The sequence below is a fragment of the Mesoplodon densirostris genome, chromosome 11, assembly GCF_025265405.1.
Source record: "Mesoplodon densirostris isolate mMesDen1 chromosome 11, mMesDen1 primary haplotype, whole genome shotgun sequence".
Taxonomy (NCBI): Eukaryota; Metazoa; Chordata; class Mammalia; order Artiodactyla; family Ziphiidae; genus Mesoplodon; species Mesoplodon densirostris.
Window position 1 is genome coordinate 50,049,863 of NC_082671.1, and position 21,106 is coordinate 50,070,968.

Below are 21,106 nucleotides of genomic sequence, written 5' to 3' on the forward strand. Positions count from 1 at the left end.
GCCGTGGCCACTAGGCCTGTGCGTCCGGCTAGCCTGTGCTCCGCAACGGGAGAGGCCACAACAGTGAGAGGCCCGCGTACCACAAAAAAAAAAAACCCAAAAAACAAAAAACAAAAAACACTGCATATATAGAAAAAATTTCAAAGTAACCAATGCATGCCCAGGGAAAAGCTTAGAAAAGACCTGAGAAGACCTTAAGTTTACACCTTAGGCTGACCCTTGGTTCAGAGACAGCTTACAACAATTTAAAAATATAATAATAACAAAAACCAGCAAATCTGGAGAAAGGGGGAGAATGTGACTTACAGAGTGATCAAATTATTAGATTCAAATGTCTAGTTTTCAACAAAAAACTCACAAGGCACACAAAGAAACAAGAAAGTGTGGCCAATACAAAGGAAAAAAATAAATCAACAGAAACTTTCCCTAAAAAAGACCTGTTGGGAGATATATTAAAGAATTTATTTATTTTTTCATCCAAAGATTCACTTTAATTATGTAAACTTGGATTCGTAATATGTTCCTAAGCTAGCAGTTTCTGTAAGGAGAATTTTTTTCCTCAAATGCCTAGTGCATTTTTTTGTTTTGTTTTTGTTTTTAATTTAAAGACTTTAAAACAACAGTCTTAAAGATGCTCAAAGAAATAAAGGAGGATGTGGGAAAAGTCAAGAAAACAAAGTATGAACAAAATGGAAATATTAGAAAACCTAAAAAGAAATCAAAAAAGAAATTCTGGAGCTGAAGAGTATGGTAACTTAAATTTAAAAAAAATCACTAAAGGGATTCAAAGGCAGAAGAAAGAATCAGGGAACTTGAAGATAGCACAATTGAAATTATTGAGTCTGAGGAAGAGAAAGAAAAGACTGAAGAAAAGTGAACAGAGCCTAAGGGACTTGTGGGGCTCCATCAAACAAACCAACATAGCGTGTAAACTGGTGAAGGGGAGGAGGGAAAGGGAAGAATGTTTGAAGAAATAATGGCTGAAAACTTCCCAAATCTGGTGAAAGACATGACTATAAACATCCAAGAAGCTTAATGAACTCCAAGAGACAGTGAGACACACTGTAATCAAACTTTCAAAAGACAAAGAGAGAATCTTGAAAGCAATAGAGAAGCTACTTGTCACACATAAGAGATCATCAGTGAGATTATGAGCAGATTTCTCATCAGAAACTTTGGAGGCCAGAAGGCAGATATAATCAAAGTGCTAAAAAAAAAAAAAAACACCTGTCAACAAGAATCCTATATGTGGTAAAACTGTCTTTCAAAACTGAGAGGTAAATTAAGACATTTCCAGATAAACAAAAGCTGAGGGAGCTCATAACCACCAGACCTGCCCTGCCGGAAATGCTCAAGGGAGTCCTGTAATATGAAATGAAAGAACACTAGATGGTAATTTGAAGGCATATGGAGAAATAAAGAACTTGATAAAGGTAAAATACGTGAGCAATTACAAAAGCTAGTATTATTGTAACAATGTTTTGTAACTGTACTTTTTGTTTTCTACATGATTTAAAAGTTTAATACATTAAAAAAAAAACCAACTATCAGTCTAAAACCTAATATTACTGCAACTTTGGTTTGTAACTCCAGATCTTGTTCTCTACATAATTTAAGAGACGAATGCATTTAAAAGAATTATTAGTTTATATTTTTGGGCACACAATGTATAAAGATGTAATTTTGTGACATCAACAGCCAAAAAGGGTGGGGATGGAGCTGTAAAGGAGCAAAAATTTTGTATGTTATTGAAGTTAAGTTGGTATAAATTCAATTAGAGTGTTATAACTCTAGGATATTAAATTGAGTCCTCATGGTAACCATAAAGAAAATAGCTACAGCTTATACACAAAAGGAAACGAGACAGGAATTTAACCATTTCATTACAAAAAATTGATTAAACACACAAAAATACAGTAATGTAGAAAATGAGGGACAAAAAATCTAAAATCATTGAAAACAAATAGCATAATGAAAGAAGTCCCTCCTTATCAGTCATTACTTTAAATGCAAATGGATTAAACTCTACTGAAAGACTGAGAATGGCAGAATGGATAAATACACACTATCTAACTATAAGCTGTCTACAAGAGACTCACTTTATATTCAAAATCACAAATAGATTGAAAGTGAAAGAATGGAAAAATATATTCCATGCAAATAGCAGCCAAAAGAGAGCAGGGATGGCTGGACTAGTATCAGACAAAAACAGACTTTAAATAAAAAAAGCTTACAAGAGACAAAGAAGGACATTACACATTAATAAAAAGTTCAATACAGAAAGAAGATTTAACAATTAGAAACATTTATGCACCTGACAGACCCAGACCATCAAAATATATGGTGCAGGGACTTCCCTGGTAGTCCAGTGGTAAAGAATCTGCCTTGCAATGCAGGGGACGCGGGTTCAATCCCTGGTCAGAGAACTAAGATCCCACATGCTGCAGGGCCACTAAGCCCATGAGCCACAACTACTGAGCTTGTGTGTCTCAACTAGAGAGCCTGCGTGCTGCAAACTACAGAACCCATGCACTCTGGAACCCGCATGCCACAACTACAGAGCCCACCCACCCAGCCTGCATGCCACAACTAGAGAAGAGAAAACCCGCACACCACAACTAGAGAGAAGCCTGCGCACCACAATGAAAGATCCTGCATGCCTCAACAAAGATCCCACGTGCTGCAACTAAGACCTGATGCAGCCAAAAATAAGTAAGTAAATAAATAAATAATAAATCTTAAAAAAATTATATATATGGAGCAAGAACTGACAGAATTGAAGGAAGAAACAGACAGTTCTACAATAATAGTTGGAGACTTCAATACCCTACTCACAGTAATGGACAGAATAACTAGACAGAAGATAAGTAAAGAAATAAAGGATTTAAAGAATGCAACAGACCCACTAAATCTAACAGAAGTATACAGAACACTCTACCTAACAACAATAGAATACATATTCTTCGCAAGTTCACATGTGACATTTTCCAGGATAGATGATATGCTGGGGAACAAAAGAAGTCTCAATAGATTTTAAAAGATAGGTATCATACAAAGTGTCTTCTCTGACCACAATGGGATAAAGTTAGAAATCAATAACAGAAGGAAAACTTGAAAATCTACGATATTATGAAAATTAAACAACACATTTTAAAATAATGACTGGATCAAAGAAGAAATAACAAGGGCAATTAGAAAATACTTAGAGATAAATGAAAATGAAAATACAATATACCAAAACTTACAAGCGGTGCTAAGGAAGAAATTTACAAATGCTTACATTAAAAACTAAGATCTCTTGGGGCTTCCCTGGTGGCGCAGTGGTTGGGAGTCCGCCTGCCGATGCAGGGCACGTGGGTTCGTGCCCGGGTCTGGGAAGATCCCACATGCCGCAGAGCGGCTGGGCCCATAAGCCATGGCTGCTGAGCCTGCACGTCCGGAGCCTGTGCTCCGCAACGGGAGAGGCCACAACAGTGAGAGGCCCGCATACCGCAAAAAAAAAAACCCCAAAAAACAAAACAAACAAACAAAAAGACTAAGATCTCGGGCTTCCCTGGTGGCGCAGTGGTTGAGAGTCCGCCTGCCGATGCAGGGGACGGGGGTTCGTGTCCCGGTCCGGGAAGATCCCACATGCCGCAGAGAGGCTGGGCCCGTGAGTCATGGCCGCTGAGCCTGTGCGTCTGGAGCCTGTGCTCCGCAACGGGAGAGGCCACAACAGTGAGAGGCCCGCGTACAGCAAAAAGAAAAAAAAAAGCAATATCCCTTATGAACATTGATGCAAAAATTCTCAACAAAACAGTACCAAACCAAATTCAGCAGCATACTAAACGGATTATACACCATGACCAAGTAGGATTTATTCCTTGAACACAAGAATGGTTCAACTTAAGGAAATCAATCAATGTAATACACCATATTAACAGAATAAAGGGGAAAAAAACCCACACGATCATCTTAATTGATACAGAAAAAATATGTGACAAAATTCAATACCTTCTCATGATAAAAACACTAAAAAATGGGGATTAGAAGAAAACTACTTCAACATAATAAAAGCCATATATGAAAACCCACAGTGAACAATGGTCAAAGACTAGAGCTTTTCCTCAAAGATCAGGAACAAGGTAAGAATGCCCACTTTTGCCACTTCTATTCCACAGAGTACTGAAAGTTATAGCCAGGGCAATTAGGAAAGAAAAAGAAATAAAAGACATCTAAGAGGGAAAGGAAAAAGTAAAATATGTTTGCAGATGATATGATCTTATATGCAGAAAACGCTAAAGATTACACACACACACACAGTTAGAACAAATAGATAAATTCAGCAAAGCAGCAGGATACAAAGTCAACACACAAAAATCAGTTGTACTTCTGGGGACTTCCCTCGTGGTCCAGTGGTTAAGAATCTACCTTTCAATGCAGGGGATGAGGGTTCAACCCCTGGTCAAGAAACTAAGATCCTACATGCTGTGAGGCAACTAAGCCTGTGCACTGCAACTACTGAGCCCACACGCTCTGGAGCCCACGCACCACAACTAGAGAGAAGCCCGCACACCACAATGAAGAGCCTGTGTGCCTCAATGAAAGATCCCATGTGCTGCAACGAAGATCCTGCATGCCACAACTAAGACCCAATGCAGCCTAATAAATAAATGAATAAATAAATATTTAAAAATAAAAACATTTTCAAAATAAAAAAATAAAAAGTGGGGGCGGGACCAAAGAATAAAAAAAAATCAGTTGTACATCTATACATGAACTAACAATCTGAAAAGTAAATTACAAAATAAATCAATTTACAATAGCAACAAAATGAATAAAATACTTAGGAATTAACTTAACCCAAGGAAGTGAAAGACTTGTACAATGAAAACTATAAAACACTGTGGACAGAAATTAAAGAAGACATAAATAAATGGAAATGGAAACACATTACATGTTCATGAACTAGAAGACTTAATATTAAAATGTCAATACTACCCAAAGTGATCTACAGATTCAGTGCAATCCATATCAAAACCCCAATGATATTTTTTGCAGAAATAGAAAAACCCATCTTAAAATTCATATGGAATCTCAAGGGACCAAAACAATCTTGAAAAAGAGGACCTAGAGATTATCTACTAAGTGAAGTCAGACAGAGAAGGACAAATATCATATGATATCTCTTTTATGTGGAATCTAAAAAAATGATACAAATGAACTTATTTACAAAACAGAAACAGACTCACAGACATAGAAAACAAACTTATGGTCACCAAAGGGGAAAGGTGTGGGGAGCAGGGAGGGATAAATCAGAAGTTTGGGCTTAAAATATATACATGACTATATATAAAATAGATAACCAATAAGGACAGGGAACTATAGTCAATATCTTGTAATAACTTACAATTGAAAAGAATCTAAAAAAGTATATGTGTGTGTGTATAACTGAATCACTTTGCTATATGCCTGAAATTAACACAACACTGTAAATCAACTACATTTCAAAAAAAATTTTTTAAGGAAAGAAAAAGAGGAACAAGACAGGAAGACTTACACAACTTGATTTCAAAACTTACTACAAAGCTGCAATAATCAAAACAGTGTAGTACTGACATAAAGACAGACATATAGGGACTTCCCTGGAGGTCCAGTGGTTAAGACTCTGCCCTTTCACTGTAGGGGGAGCGAGTTCGATCCCTGATCAGAGAACTAAGATGCCACATGCTGCACAGCGTGGCCAAAAAACTTAAGAAAAGAAAAAAAAAAAGACAAACATATAGACCAATGGAATAGAATAGAGAGCCCAGAAATAAACTCTCACATATGTGCCTAACTGATTTTTTTTTTTTTTTTGGCGGTACGTGGGCCTCTCACTGTTGTGGCCTCTCCCATTGTGGAGCACAAGCTCCAGACGCGCAGGCTCAGTGGCCATAGCTCACGGGCCCAGCCGCTCCGCGGCATGTGGGATCTTCCCAGACCGGGGCACGAACCCCTCTCCCCTGCATCGGCAGGCCGACTCTCAACCACTGCGCCACCAGGGAAGCCCTGCTTAAATGATTTTTGACAAGGGTGCCAAAACCACTCAATGGGAAAATGACAGTCTTTTCAACAAATAATGCTGGGAAAACTGGAATGTCCACGTGTAAAAGAATAAAGTTGGACCTTTACCTAAAACATTATACAAAAATTAACTCAAAATGGATCAAACATTTAAATGTAAGACCTAAAACAATAAAACTGTTAGAAGAAAATGATGTAGGACAAAAGCTTCACAATACTGGATTTGGCAATGATTTCTTGGATATGACATCAAAGGCACAGTTAACAAAAGAAAAAAACAGACAAATTGGACTTCATGAGAAAAAAGGCAACATACAGAATGTGAGAAAATATTTGCAAATCATATATCTAAGGGATTAATATCCAGATAATACAGAGAACTCTTAAAACTCAACAACAACAACAAAAACCACCTGATTAAAAAATAGGCAAAGGACTTGAATAGACATTTCTCCAAAGAAGATATACAAATGGTCAAACTTATGAAAATGCTCAATGTCACTAATCATAAGGGAAATGAAAATCAAAACTACAATGAGATATCACCTCATACTCATTAGAATGGCTATTATCAGAAAAAACAGAAAACAAGTGTTAGGCTGTTGATAAACTGGGACTCTTGTGTGCTGTTGGTAGGTATATAAAATGGTACAGCTGCTGTGGTTCCTCAAAAAATTAGAATTATCATATGATCCAACAATTCCGTTTTGGGCTATATACCCAAAAGACCTGAAAACAGGGTCTCAAGACATATTTGTACATCCATTTATTCACAACAGCTAAAACATGGAGGCAACCCAAGTGTCCACTGATGGTTGAATGGATAAACAAAATATGATACATACATACAATGGAATATTATTCAGCCTTTAAAAGGAAGGAAATTCTCTAATATGCTACAACATGGGTGAAACTTGAGAACATTATGCTAATTGAATAAGCTAGTCACAAAAAGACAATTACTGTATGATTTCACTTATATGAGTTACCTAAAGTAGTCAAAATTATAGAGACAGAAAGTAGAGTGGTGGTTGCCAGGGGCAGAAGGGAGGTGGGAATGAGAGTTACTTTTTAATAAGTATAGAGTTTCAGTTTTATAAAATGAAAGGAATTCTGGAGATGTATATTTGAAAGATGCTAAGAGTAGATCTTAAGAGTTTTTATCATGACAAAAAAATATTTTTGATACCATTATGGTGCTGAATGTTAACTAGACTTATTGTGGTGATCATTTCACAATACATATAAATAGTGAATCATTATATTGTACACCTCAAACTAATATAATGTTATGTGTCAATTATACCTCAATTTTTTTTTTTTGTAGTACGCGGTCCTCTCACTGTTGTGGCCTCTCCCGTTGCGGAGCACAGGCTCCAGACGCGCAGGCTCAGTGGCCATGGCTCACGGGCCTAGCCGCGCCACAGCATGTGGGATCTTCCCGGACCAGGGCACGGACCCGTGTCCCCTGCATTGGCAGGCGGACTCTCAACCACTGCGCCACCAGGGAAACCCCCTCAATTTTTTAAAATTAATTTTTATTGGAGTATAGTTGATTTACAAAGTTGTGTTCGTTTCTGCTGTACAGCAAAGTTAACCAGTTATACATATACATATATCTATTTTTTTTAGATTCTATTGCCATATAGGTCATTACAGAGTATTGAGTAGAGTTCCCTGTGCTATACAGTAGGTTCTTATTAGTTATTATTATTATTATTTTTTTTTTTTGTGGTACGCGGGCCTCTCACTGTTGTGGCCTCTCCCCTTGCGGAGCACAGGCTCTGGACGCGCAGGCTCAGCGGCCATGGCTCACGGGCCTAGCCGCTCCGCAGCATGTGGGATCTTCCCGGACCGGGGCACGAACCCATGTCCCCTGCATCGGCAGGCGGACTCTCAACCACTGCGCCACCAGGGAAGCCCAGTTATCTATTTTATATATAGTAGTGTGTATATGTCAATCCGGTATGTTACCTCAATTTTTTAAAAAAAAGAAGTAAAATATAAACCATTCGTTGGCATATTAGTCCAGATATTGACTCAGAATAAAAGCCAAAAACAAAAACAGAAAAGAAAAGGAGAGAGAGAGATCTGGAATGGTTAAGATGGTAAATTTTATGTGTATTTACCACAGTAAAAAAACATTTGGAAAAAAACTGCACTATAATATCATTTTTTCAGCTATTGGATTAGCAAAGTTCAAAATGTTTCATAACACTGTAGGGTTGAGGGTATAAAGAAACAGGCATTTTCATATATCACTTGTGGGAGTGCAAAGTGGTACTCTCTCTATAGCAATCTGGTAATACTTATCAAAATTACAAATACATATACACTTTGACCCAGCAATTCCACTTCTAGGAGTTTATCCTAGGTGATACTAACACATGCAAAATGATATATGTACAATGTTATTCACTGAAGTATTGTTAATAATAGCAAAGGATTGCAAACAACCCAAATGTTGATCAATAAGGGAACGGTTAAGTAAGTTAAGGTACATCTAAACAGTAGGATGAGTATACATTCATAAAAAAACCACGAAAGCTCTTTATATGTTGACATGGAATAAGCTCCAAGATATATTACATGAAAAAGGAGCAAGCAAAAAGAAGAATATATATTCATATTTGCTTACATATATGTATAAAATATCCCATAAGATACATAAGAAATTGATAATACAGTTTGCCTCTGGTGTGTGGAACCAAATGGCTGGGAACTATCCCCAGGGATAAAGATATTTCAGTATATTTACTTTTATAGCTTTGAATTTTGAGCCACATGAATATATTACCTATGCAAATACTAAAGTTAAAACAAAAATCCTTTACCTTTTATTTTGTCAAACCACAGCTCTACTAGAAATACTTAATTCTATTTCTAAGGCTAGACTGACATGACTGAATTAATTTTACCCTAAACCCCTTTCATGGCCCTAACAGGAATACTACTGTAATGCTAGATATAATTTTTTCCTCTCCACAGCTCTCATATCTCTTTCTCTTAAATTCTTTCTCCCCTGTGAACTGGCTAAGTTTTCATATCACTGTCCTATGTATATAATACCTGTCCCCGTAACTATTCATGGTCACATCCTATTGAACTAATCCCAGCAGTTAACTGAACTAGATTTGGGCGTTTGGGACTGCCAAACTGAAGCCATTTTTCTTTCTCCAAGTTTTAAGAAATTTATGTCTCCAACACATACTTTTCCAGCTTCATGCATATCTCACATCACTAATAACCTATTCTCCTGAGCCAATAAATTAATAAGCTGCTGTTCTCCAGAACACACACTCACGTTAGGTGAAAGCAATGGGAAGAAGTTAAGCAAATATTCAAAGCTACAGGTATCGAGAGCTTCAGGGGAATCTGTAGTAGTATTAAGTTCTTCTTAGAAAAAATTCTCAAGGGTCATTGGGGTCAAGCCTGGTTTAATCAATACTTAACAGAACTCCTAATGACGTGATGTGGAGTCATCAAGAAAGTATTCCAGAACTCTAGCACTAACCTAATATAGACCCTAAAGAGATTTCATAGAGATACATGATTGAAATTCACACTTCAAGCACTTTCTAAAGGAACCAGATTTAGAGTAAAGAGCTATGGGAAGCATTCTGAGGCCAGCTAGTATCCTTTGGGGAAAGCACTTTGGTTTTAAGTGGATACGGAGAACTAATATGTTAGACACTGTATTAAGTACTTGCATTTGTTAATATTATTTTCCTATTTTAGAGATAAGCAAACTAAGGCACACTAAGGTTAAACAATATTCCCAGGAAATAAAGCCAGTAGGTAGTGAAAAAGGATATAAATCCAGTTCTGACTGACTCCACAGCCCAAGTGCCTTCAGACCCCTCTGCATAGCTAATAGTAGCAAAGCCCCTCTTTAGGCTTTAAGCCAAAGCTCATTAGTATCAGAGATTACAACACAAGTGGTCTGACCTAAAAATCTGAACTATTTTAACTGACTTATGATATGAATTATGTTGAAAACTGCTGGACTAGATCACTTTCTCTAGAGGACCTCTGCTTTCCTTGACATGCTCTCTAGTTTCATCCCTGCCTAATATTAATATTAATAATATTAATACCTTCCACAATGGCACCATGGCAGAGTCATTCTGCTTCCTGCCTAAAATCACATGGAGGAGACTGTGTGGTATTCTATGTACATAGCTGTGTTTCAGTGTCATAGAAGAAAACTTTTCTTAACCAGGTAAACTGAAGATGCATATGTAAATCTTTCAAATATTTTTGCAGAGCTTAAATTTTTTTATAATACAAATATTGATATCACACTTCTAAATTTAATTCATTTTTACCTTTTTCTTGCCTGTTACTGTCCATTCTTTGAGTACTTCACTGGCACTACCTGTAAGAGAAACCAATTACATATTTTTCTCCTACCACATGCGTGCTCAAGCAGGAATTAGTGTCCCTGAATTTTGTAACTGCTGGAAAATCTCCAAAGTTCCCAATAGGAAAAGTTAAGGTTCAAGTCTCTAAGCTAATGTAATGAGATAATCATATCATGCTTACCTTTTAGAATACCTGCCCATTAGGATCCCCCGTCTCCATTCAATTTCCTCAGTGAGTTCTTCCAAGAAGAGACTAATGTAGCCTGACCATTTCAAAGATTCTTTTATTTATATATCTTTGACTGCATACAAAGATGACTGGTTTCAGCCCAAGTATGGTATCCTCCCTCCTCCAGAAGATTACACACCACCTTAGCTACACTGTTTCAGAGAGAACTGTATACTACCCTAGACCCAAATACTAACATTATAAAGAAAACAGATGAAGACGAAGAAAAACCTTACAGTATTTGGACATGTTTATTCTATACTGGTAAATTCAGGAAAATAGAAACAGGGAGACCTATTCTGATGTCGCTGTCACTGTTCAATGATGCGATAGCTTTAGGCAGTTTTTCCCAAACAAGTTATGTGGAAAGAAGTTTGTAAAACACTCCTCAACTCTATAAATCAGAAGGTTTGGCTAAGCCTATCATTTTTTGTATGGTAGATAAGGACACTCAAACCCATATATTTGAATCACTTGCCAGAGCCAAACTAAATGGTACTGGAGCCTGAAAAAGAATGTTGAGTCCCTGAATCTGCCATCTGTGGCTGAGCTACTGGACCACTACTTTGTCATTGTTTCTTAAATTCTTATTAAACCCAACTCCAATCAAGTCCCTTATACCAATGGCCACCTAATTTCTTCTTAACTACCATTAGAGAACATTCTGAATAAAATGATGGAGTCTTCTCAGCTTGTCTCTTATTCCAGGTATTATATAGCTTATGAACGAATTACTTCTAGGGCTGAAATAGGGAGCTTTAAGAGATATCTTTAAAAATGGCATGGTATGTTATGTTATCATGGCGTCTGCTATATCATCTATGAAACACCAGATTGCCAAATGAACGTTATAGAATGCTGAAGCAACTTCTATTTGAACAAATACAAACTTATAAAAATATTGAGCTAGGATTACCTTCCATGAATGCTTGTACTGTTTTGTCCACACAATTATCAAAGTGCTGCAAAACCAGGATAATTTCATTGTTACTCTTATTGGGAACTATTGCACGTACTGCATTTATCTGGAAAAGAAGACAAGTTCATTTAATTCTAATATCAATAGGTCAGTTGGAAACTGAGACCGAATAAAGAGAATAACAGAAAGGGTACCATTTCATTTTTAACAAGCTATATCACTCTTTAGTGTCAGTGTGAGTACATACAACCAACTCACTGGGAATGATTAATAGATGAGTGATAACAGTACATAAAAATTAATTTCAAAACTTAGAAAAGCAGGGCTTCCCTGGTGGCACAGTGGTTGAGAGTCCGCCTGCCGATGCAGGGGACACGGGTTTGTGCCCCGGTCTGGGAAGATCCCACATGCTGCGGAGCGGCTGGGCCCGTGAGCCATGGCCGTTGAGCCTGTGCGTCCGGAGCCTGTGCTCCGCAAGGGGAGAGGCCACAACAGTGAGAGGCCCGCGTAACAAAACAAAACAAAACAAACAAACAAACAAAAAACCCCCCAAAAACTTAGAAAAGCAGAACATTTCTAGAAACAGATTTGTGCCAGGGGATTTCACTGGTGGCACAGTGGTTAAGATACCACGCTCCCAATGCAGGGGGCCCAGGTTCGATCCCTGGTCAGGGAACTAGATCCCACATGCTTGCTGCAACTAAGAGTTCGCATGTCACAACTAAGGAGACCGCATGCCACAACTAAGACCCAGTGCAACCTAATTAATTAATTAAAAAAGAAGATTTGTGCCAGATTTTATTTCAAGAAAGGGTGGTTTAATTTAGGTATCAGGTATTAATTTAGCATCAACATTTCCTCATTTTTAGCAAACTACAGAGAAAGGTGGGAAGTTTAACGAACCACCAACAATAACAGATTTTTTTTTTTTTTTTTTTTTTTTTTTTTTGCGGTACGCGGGCCTCTCGCTGTTGTGGCCTCTCCCGTTGCGGAGCACAGGCTCCGGACGCGCAGCCTCAGTGGCCATGGCTCACGGGCCTAGCTGCTCTGCGGCATGTGGGATCTTCCCGGACCGGGGCACAAACCCGTGTCCCCTGCATTGGCAGGCGGACTCTCAACCACTGTGCTACCAGGGAAGCCCAACAATAACAGATTTTTGTATAACATTTTTCAAAACATTTACTTCATATCATTTAATTGTATAATAATGCTTAAAGATAATTTAAATTATTATAAACTATTTCAGGCATATAAAACATAATGAACACTCACTATATTACAGCCAGTTTAATAAAATAAAATATATGCAACTGAAGTGCCCACGAAGTCTCTCCTAAATCCCATTTCCCTCCTCTCCACAGAGATCTCTACCTTGAATTTGGTGTTATTTTGATACATGTTTTTGTACTTTTATGATGTATGTATGTATCCACAGGTAATACATATTACTGTTTTACATTACATAAATAGTATCATATCGTACATGTCTATATTCAATTTGTTTTTTGTTTTTTTTTTTTTCGGTATGCGGGCCTCTCACCGCTGTGGCCTCCCCCGTTGCGGAGCACAGGCTCCGGACGCGCAGGCCCAGCGGCCATGGCCCATGGGCCCAGCCGCCCCGCGGCACATGGGATCCTCCCAGACCGGGGCACGAACCCGTATCCCCTGCATCGGCAGGCGGACTCTCAACCACTTGCGCCACCAGGGAGGCCCCCTTCAATTTGTTTTTTCATGTAACATTTTTTTTAGATTTATTTTTCATGTTGATAAATGCATCTTATTCATTTAACTGCTACATAGCATTTCCATTGTATGAATATAGCCAATTTATTCATTCTCCTGTTGATGGACATTTACGTTCTTTCCAATGTTTGGCTACTATGAAAAATGTTATAATAAATATTCCTATGCTTATTATGCTTACTTGCTGAATACTCAGTGCCTATGACAATGTTTAGCAAATTGTTAAAAAAAACAAAAAAAACACAAAAAACAAAAGGGTCTTCTGTGAACAGTGAGAGGATGCCTCTATTGTATATAACCACTAGTAGAATACCTGAACAGTAGGGCATCTATAATTTCATTAGAAATGCCAAATTTCCCCTTAAAACAGGGAATTCCAATTTTGTCAGTTATTCCTAAGGTATTTTATATCTTTTGAGATTAAAAATACTTTATAATAATTGCATATTCTGTTTTCATTTTTGTATATTGATTTTATATCCAGCTATTTTGATGACTTCATTATTCCTAATAATTTGTTGCTTTCTTGGTTTTTCTATGTAGACAACAGTATTGTCTATAAATAACGGCAGTTTTTTTTCTTCTTTTCTAATCCTTATAATTTTCATTTCTTGTCTTACTGCACAATGTGAAACTGGTTATTTTTTCAAGAAGACCTGATTCTTTTTGGTAGAAAGTGGTAGTTAGAAACCAAGATCTAAGAGCTAGGTGTGTTTATTGCTACCAGGGAGTCATTATTTCTAGGTCCTTTCAGTGGCTAGAGCTAGGAAATTTTGTTTCTTACAACATAAGTTCATATATAATAATAAAAGTTCAAATATAGTATTAAAAGGTTTGGTTTATTTTTGTTTTTTTTGTGTGCCATGTGGCTTGCAGGATCTTAGTTCCCTGACCAGGGATCAAACCCAGGCCCTCTGCAATGAAAGCGCAGAGTCCTAACCACTGGACCGCCAGGGAATTCCCCAGCTATGCATTTAAAATTATGTATGTTATTTTTCATTCTGTATGTGTAAGCATTGTATATTAGAAATGTTTTCAGGGTATCTAGTCAGCCATACTGCTTGAAAAGGAAGTCCTTTTATAGACGAAGAGAAGTAAAGTATCTTGTTCAAGTAATTAGCAGAATCTGTATTAGAACCTAAGTCTTAGTACACTTGTTTTCATACCATTCTATACTTTTTTTGTTTCAGGCTTAATTGAAAAATGATAAGGTTTAAAACCACACAAATGGGAAGGTATATAATCTATAATACAAAGAGGGTAAATTTGTAATATACATTTTTGAAATGAGCAAAAAACTTAGCACTGATCACTAGAAAATGGGCTTCAGGCAAAAATAACAGATTCAATGATAAAGGTAAAATTCTGATAACTTAAAATGTGAAAGTGTTTATATTACTGAACCAATATATATCTATGACTCCATAATCAACAATATACTTTTAAAATAAGACTGAGAACACACATAAAGCTTTTTTTTAATGTTTTTCTCAGTATAGCTCATTAAGGGTTATATTACTAAAAACAACCTTTTCTTCCAAAGGTATATTACTTAGCAAATTTATTTCTCTTCTTGCTCTAAAGTCTCCTGGACTTGAAAATCCTCTTCAAGTGAAAGGGTAGATACTGGGACTTCCCTGGTGGTCCAGTGGTTAAGACACCACGCTCCCAGTGCAGGGGGCCTGGGTTTGATCCCTGGGCAGGGAACTAGATCCCACATGCATGCTGCAACTAAGAGTCTGCATGCCGCAACTAAGAGTCCGCATGCTGCAACTAAAAGACCCCATGTGCCGCAACAAAGATCCCACGTGCTGCAACTAAGACCCGGCATGGCCAAATAAATAAATAAAAATAAAAAAATAAAAATTGGGTTGTCTTAAAAAAAAAAAAAAGGGAAGATCCTATTCAGATTGTTCTTTAAAGAATGTTGCTAAATGAGATACACACTTAGCCATATAAATATTGTTATAATATTAATTAATTAATATTAAGATGTCTTCAAGAGAATTTAGAATAAATATATGTATATGTATACATGCAAAGCAAATTGCACGTATAGGCTCTGATTCCTCAAAGCCTTCATGGTGGTTACTCTCTGATATACAGTGGCATTCATACAGTTTTGTTCTTAAAATTTCACTTTCTTAATGAGTTTGTATAGCCATTGATTTTATAGTAACAAAATTTTAACAAAACATTCAAGTTTCTTATCCACAGTAACTAGTCATACCTTCTCTTTCATGTTCTCAAAAACTCCTCCCTGGGCCAGTACAGTATTGGACTGCAAATCAAAAATGAATCCTGATGAATCTGAAACAATGAGAAGGAAAAAATATATTCAACATGGTCCAAAGCTAACATATAATCCATCCCGTAAAATGGAAGGGCCAATACTAGCTGCTTTTCTCCCATAAACAGCTAACAAGAAGTTAGTTGTTATTTTGCAAATTCTATTATAGAGATAACTGGTAACTACATTTGCATTAAAATTATAAAGTTAATTTGATTTTAATAGAAACTGTCACAGCTTGAGAAAAACACTAAGTACATCACCTATATTAGACTGTCCAGTAATCCTTGGTATCTTTGTTAACTATCCTATCTTAATTTAGAAGACCCTCTAAAAATGTTGTAAGTAAATAGTCCCTCAAGGTAAAATTTAATACTAACAAATATGAAAATGTGAGAATGAGAGCTTCTGTGGCATTAATAATAACAACACATAAAAGTACCTTCCATCTTCCAGACTGCAACACACACACACCATGTTCTTAGACTATGAACTCCGTGAACACATTTGTTTGTGTTCCCAATATAATACTTGATAAAGCAATGTACCTGAGTTTACATTACCAGCACAAATGGGAAAACTTAGCTCAATGTAAGTAATTACAGAAAAGAGTTTGGCTTCCCTGCACTTATAAAGAAAAGGCTATCTATGAATTTAATCAGTTTCTTTACCAGTGACTATATGATCAACAAATTACCTCAGCTTTAACACTTGACAACTTTGTTTAATCTAATGAGATGCGATCCTAGGACATGGTTAGAGTGCTTCTCAAATTCTGATGTGTATACTTAACATTTGGGGAAATCTCCAGTTAAAATGCAGGTTCTGATTCAGGAGTCTGGCGTGTGGCCCAAGGTTTTTACTCCCAAGCGGTATCAACATTGCAGATCCATGCACCATATTTGGGAGTAGCTTGGGGGTTAGAATTTCAACAAAGCAAGTAAAAGGGGAAATTTTGAGAAGAGGGGTTGCTGTGGTCTGAATGTTTGTGTTCTCCCCTCCAAATTCATATATGAAATCCTACAGTGATGGTATTAGTAGGTGAGGCCCTTGGAGAGTGGAGTCCTCATGAATGGGATTAGTGCTCTTTTTTTTTTTTTAATTTTATTTACTTATGTGGCTGCAGTGGGCTCTTCCTTGCGGAGTACGGGCTCCAGAGTGTGAGGGTTCAGTAGTTGTGGCGCGTGGGCTTAGCTGCCCCACGGCACGTGGGATCTTAGTTCTCCGACCAGGGTTTGAACCCACGTCCCCTGCATTGGAAAGCGGATTCTTAACCACTGGACCACCAGGGAAGTCCCAGGATAAGTCCTCTTATAAAAAAGATTCTACAGAGCTCTCTAGCCCCTGCCACCAAGTGAGGACACAATGGGAAGTCTGAAACCCAGAAGAAGGCCCTCATCAGACCATGGTGGCACTCTGATCTCAGATTTCCAGCCTCTAGAACTGTGAGAAGTAAATTTCTGTTGTTTATAAGCTACCCAGTCTGTGGTATTTTGTTACAGCAGTCTGAACGGAATAAGATGGGGGTATAAAAAATACAGTAATATTCTAGTGCACTTTCCAAATTCTTTTACTATTATTTCAGATGGTTTTTTTTAATTTTTAATATTTTTAACATCTTTATTAGAGTATAACTGCTTTACAATGGTGTGTTAGTTTCTGCTTTATAACAAAGCAAATCATCTATACATATACATATATCCCCATATCCCTTCCCTCTTGTGTCTCCCTCCCTCCCTCCCTATCCCACCTCTCTAGGTGTTCAGAAAGCACCGAGCTGATCTCCCTGTGCTATGGGGCTGCTTCCCACTAGCTATCAGTTTTACATTTGGTAGTGTACATATGTACATGCCACTCTCTCACTTTGTCCCAGTTAATTAAAGCCTCTTTTACAGCTCAGTTGTTATCCTGTGTTTTAAAATACCTCCTAGTTGCTGTGGAAGACTGATAATTTATAAGTTAGAATGATAACAATATTTTGGTACTAAGAGTGGAAAAGAGGATATGAATAGAGCCTATGTCATTCAAAGAGAAACTATGTTTGCCAATTACCATTGAACTGTGAATTAAGTTAGATTTAACCTCTGTAATATTGGCAGTATCATGATGGTTCCCCGAATGAAAAATCAGGTCACATTTACACAAACTCAGTATTCAAAGCCTGAGTTTTCCAGATGACGACATAATATGGTTAACTCCCAATTATCTTTATTAATTGAAAAGAGACACAGTACGGATAAAAATCTTATATAGACAAAATACTACCCAGCAACCTTCTCAGAATTGCTTTAGGTTATCCAGATGATATAACCTGACAGTTTTAAGTACAGATGACCCTTGAACAACATGGGTTTGAACTGCCTGGGGCTACTTATACACAGATTTTTTTCAACAGTAAATACTACAGTACTACACAATCTGCGGTTGGTTGGATCCATAGATGCAGAACTGTGGACACTGAGGCCCAATTGTAAGGATTTTCCACTGCACTCATGGGTCAGCACCCCTAACCCCCATGTTGTTCAAGGGTCAACTGTACTCTCTCCCAAAGACACATTAATGAGCACTGAGATGAAACAAAGGACATCAGTAATCTTATCAAGGAATCAAACCAGCCATCTCTTTTAGGGAAAAGAGGGGATACTTAAGGTAAAACAGCATTTTGGAATCTATATTTAAATGAACTATTGGTATTTCTAATTTCTACATCATCTAACACTTTTTATTTTTTTTCCTTTAACAACATGCTAGATGAAACCAAGTGCAAGGAAAACAAAGGGTAGTTCTGCAAACACCTTCAGTTACTGCCCCCTCAAATTAGCATAAGTATTATTAGGGTTTATTTGGCATACCAGTTGGGATAATGATTAAAAATACATAAAGCATAAGAACCTAGGGGCAGGACAGGAATAAAGATGCAGATGTAGAGAATGGACTTGAGGACATGGGGAGGGGGAAGGGTAAGCTGGGACGAAGTGAGAAAGTGGCATGGACATATATATGTGACCAAATGTAAAACAGATAGCTAGTGGGAAGCAGCCACATAGCACAGGGAGATCAGCTCAGTGCTTAGTGACCACCTAGAGGGGTAGGATAGGGAGGGTGGGAGGGAGACGCAAGAGGGAGGAGATATGGGGATATATGTATATGTATAGCTGATTCACTTTGTTATAAAGCAGAAACTAACACACCATTGTAAAGCAATGATACTCCAATTAAAGATGTTAAAAAAATACATAAAGCAGTTATTTCAGTCAGGATCCCAGCAGGAAACAAACAGCACACTTAGACTGGGAAATCTGAAGAGAGTTTAATGAAGGGACTATTTTCGAAGGTGCTGGTAGGGAGTAGGGAAACCACAAGACAGAGCACAGTACTCCTTGGCTAATAATAGCAACGTATATTGCTACTGGAGGTTTTAAAGAAGGTAAGGAGGGAGCAATTACTGGAACCCAGCGAGAGCAGGCTCTTTCATCTTTGTTTCATCTGGTGTGGAGACAGCCATAGGATAATAGTCCTTTAGTCAAAGGACACAGTAAGCCCACAGTGACCCTTCAGGGAAAGAGTGGGGGAACAGATACTCCTACCTCACTCTCCTCCTTGCCTCTGGTCTCCTGTCTATGCTGCCCAATAGCCAAACTCAACCAGAAGCCCAAGGGCAAGAAACCTGTAGTCTGACCTGTAGTCTGTACAAGTCAGCCTCCCAGGGCACAAATGCCCATTTTGTATTTATATTCTAAATCATGAGTTTGCCAAAAAGGGCAGCAATAATTTAACATCTTAACTTGTCTACTCACCAGCTAATATTGCCTCTTTTTACTTAAACCAACAGCTCAAGTAGATTCAAAACCCTGCTTCGATGAACTGGAGCTTAAGTGTCTCTCAACATGATAGGGAAAGTCATTTTTAATTCCCACCAACAACATTTAGTGATTTAACAATTCTCTTATTTTTTCGTGCAAAGAAAGCCTAAGATTTACTTAATTCCATTGGTAGGAAATAAGGCAGGATCTCATCCTTTTATAACTACTCTATGATAGAAGGTCATGTATACTCTATCAGAAATAAATTTTTAAAGAAAAAAAAATGAAGTTAAATACTATACTCAGGCAAGATTCATAAAGGATATGAGGAAGCCTTGACACTGAGCTTTCTTATTATCATTTATTTCATTCTATCAGGAACCATCTCACAGGTTTCTTGGAATTATTTCAAATAGCACAGATTTAGGAACATTTTGGAAAAAGTATGCTATTTACAGGATCACTGACATATCTGTAAATATTGCAGACTTTGTTATTCTTTTCACTGGCTTCAAAAATCAGGCAAAAGTTATTTCAATGAGAATAACATAGAAATATCTATCACATATATCAAACCAGACTTGAGCAAATTTCTTTTTAAATTGAGGTGTAATTGACATATATGTAACTTTATATTATGTAGTTTCAGGTATATAGCATAAGGATTTGATATTTGTATATATTGTGAAATGATCACCACAGTAAGTCTAGTTAACATCCATCACCATACATAGTTAGAATTTTTTTCTTATAAGAACTTTTAAGATACACTCTCTCAGCAACTTTCAAACAAGCAATACGGTATTATTAACTATAGTCACCATGCTGTACATTACATTCCCAGGACTTATTTATTTTATAACTGGAAGTTTGTACCCTTTGACCCCCTTTACCCATTTGGTCCTCCCCCCACCCCCCATCTTTGGTAACCACCAATCTGTTCCCTGTATCTATGAGCTCTTTTATTTTCAAATTTTAGATCCCACATGTATGTGAGATCATATGGTTTGTCTTTCACTGACTTATTTCACTTAGCATAATGTCCTCAAGGTCCATCCATGTTGTCACAAATGGCAAGATTTTCTTTTTTATGGCTGAATAATATTCCATTGTATATATACACCACATTTTCTTTATCCACTCATCCATCAATAGACACTTAGGTTGTTTCCATATCTTGACTATTGTAAATCATGCCACAATGAACATGGGGGTACATGTGTCTTTTCGAGTTAATGTTTTTGCTTTCTTTGGATAAATGTCCAGAAGTGGTATTGCTGGATCATATGGTAGTTCTATATTTAATATTTTGAGGAACCTCCATACGTTTTCCATAGTGGCTGCACCAATTTACATTCCCACCAACAGTGTACAGAGTTCCCTTTTTTCCACATCCTGGCCAACACTTGTTGTTTCTTGTCTTTTTGATAATAACCATTCTAACAGGTGTGAGGTGATATCGCATTATGGTTTTGAGTGCATTTTCCTGATTAGTGATGTTAAGCACCTTTTCATGTACAGAATGTAAAATGGTATAGCTGCTGTGGAAAGCTACATGGTGGCTCCTTAAATACAATAATTAAAGGTAGAATTATCATATGATACAGCAATTCCACGTCTGGGTATACACACAAAAAACTGAAAGCAGCAACTTGAACAAATATTGGGTTGGCCAAAAAGTTCATGCGGCTAGTGAATACATTGTTCAATAAA

At 37.3% G+C, this 21,106-nt stretch overlaps 1 protein-coding gene across 3 annotated transcripts in view; it reads right to left on the minus strand.

The window, feature by feature from the left end:
* SPATS2 (spermatogenesis associated serine rich 2) overlaps positions 1–21,106 on the minus strand; it is a 137,645-nt gene that overhangs the window by 26,786 nt on the left and 89,753 nt on the right. For all 3 annotated transcript variants that reach the window (XM_060113609.1, XM_060113610.1, XM_060113611.1), the window contains exons 3-5: positions 15,531–15,610; positions 11,555–11,663; positions 10,374–10,423 (exon numbers count right to left, since the gene is read on the minus strand). In XM_060113609.1, the coding sequence (XP_059969592.1) occupies positions 10,374–10,423; positions 11,555–11,663; positions 15,531–15,610 (239 nt within the window). The remainder of the gene's footprint in view (positions 1–10,373; positions 10,424–11,554; positions 11,664–15,530; positions 15,611–21,106) is intronic.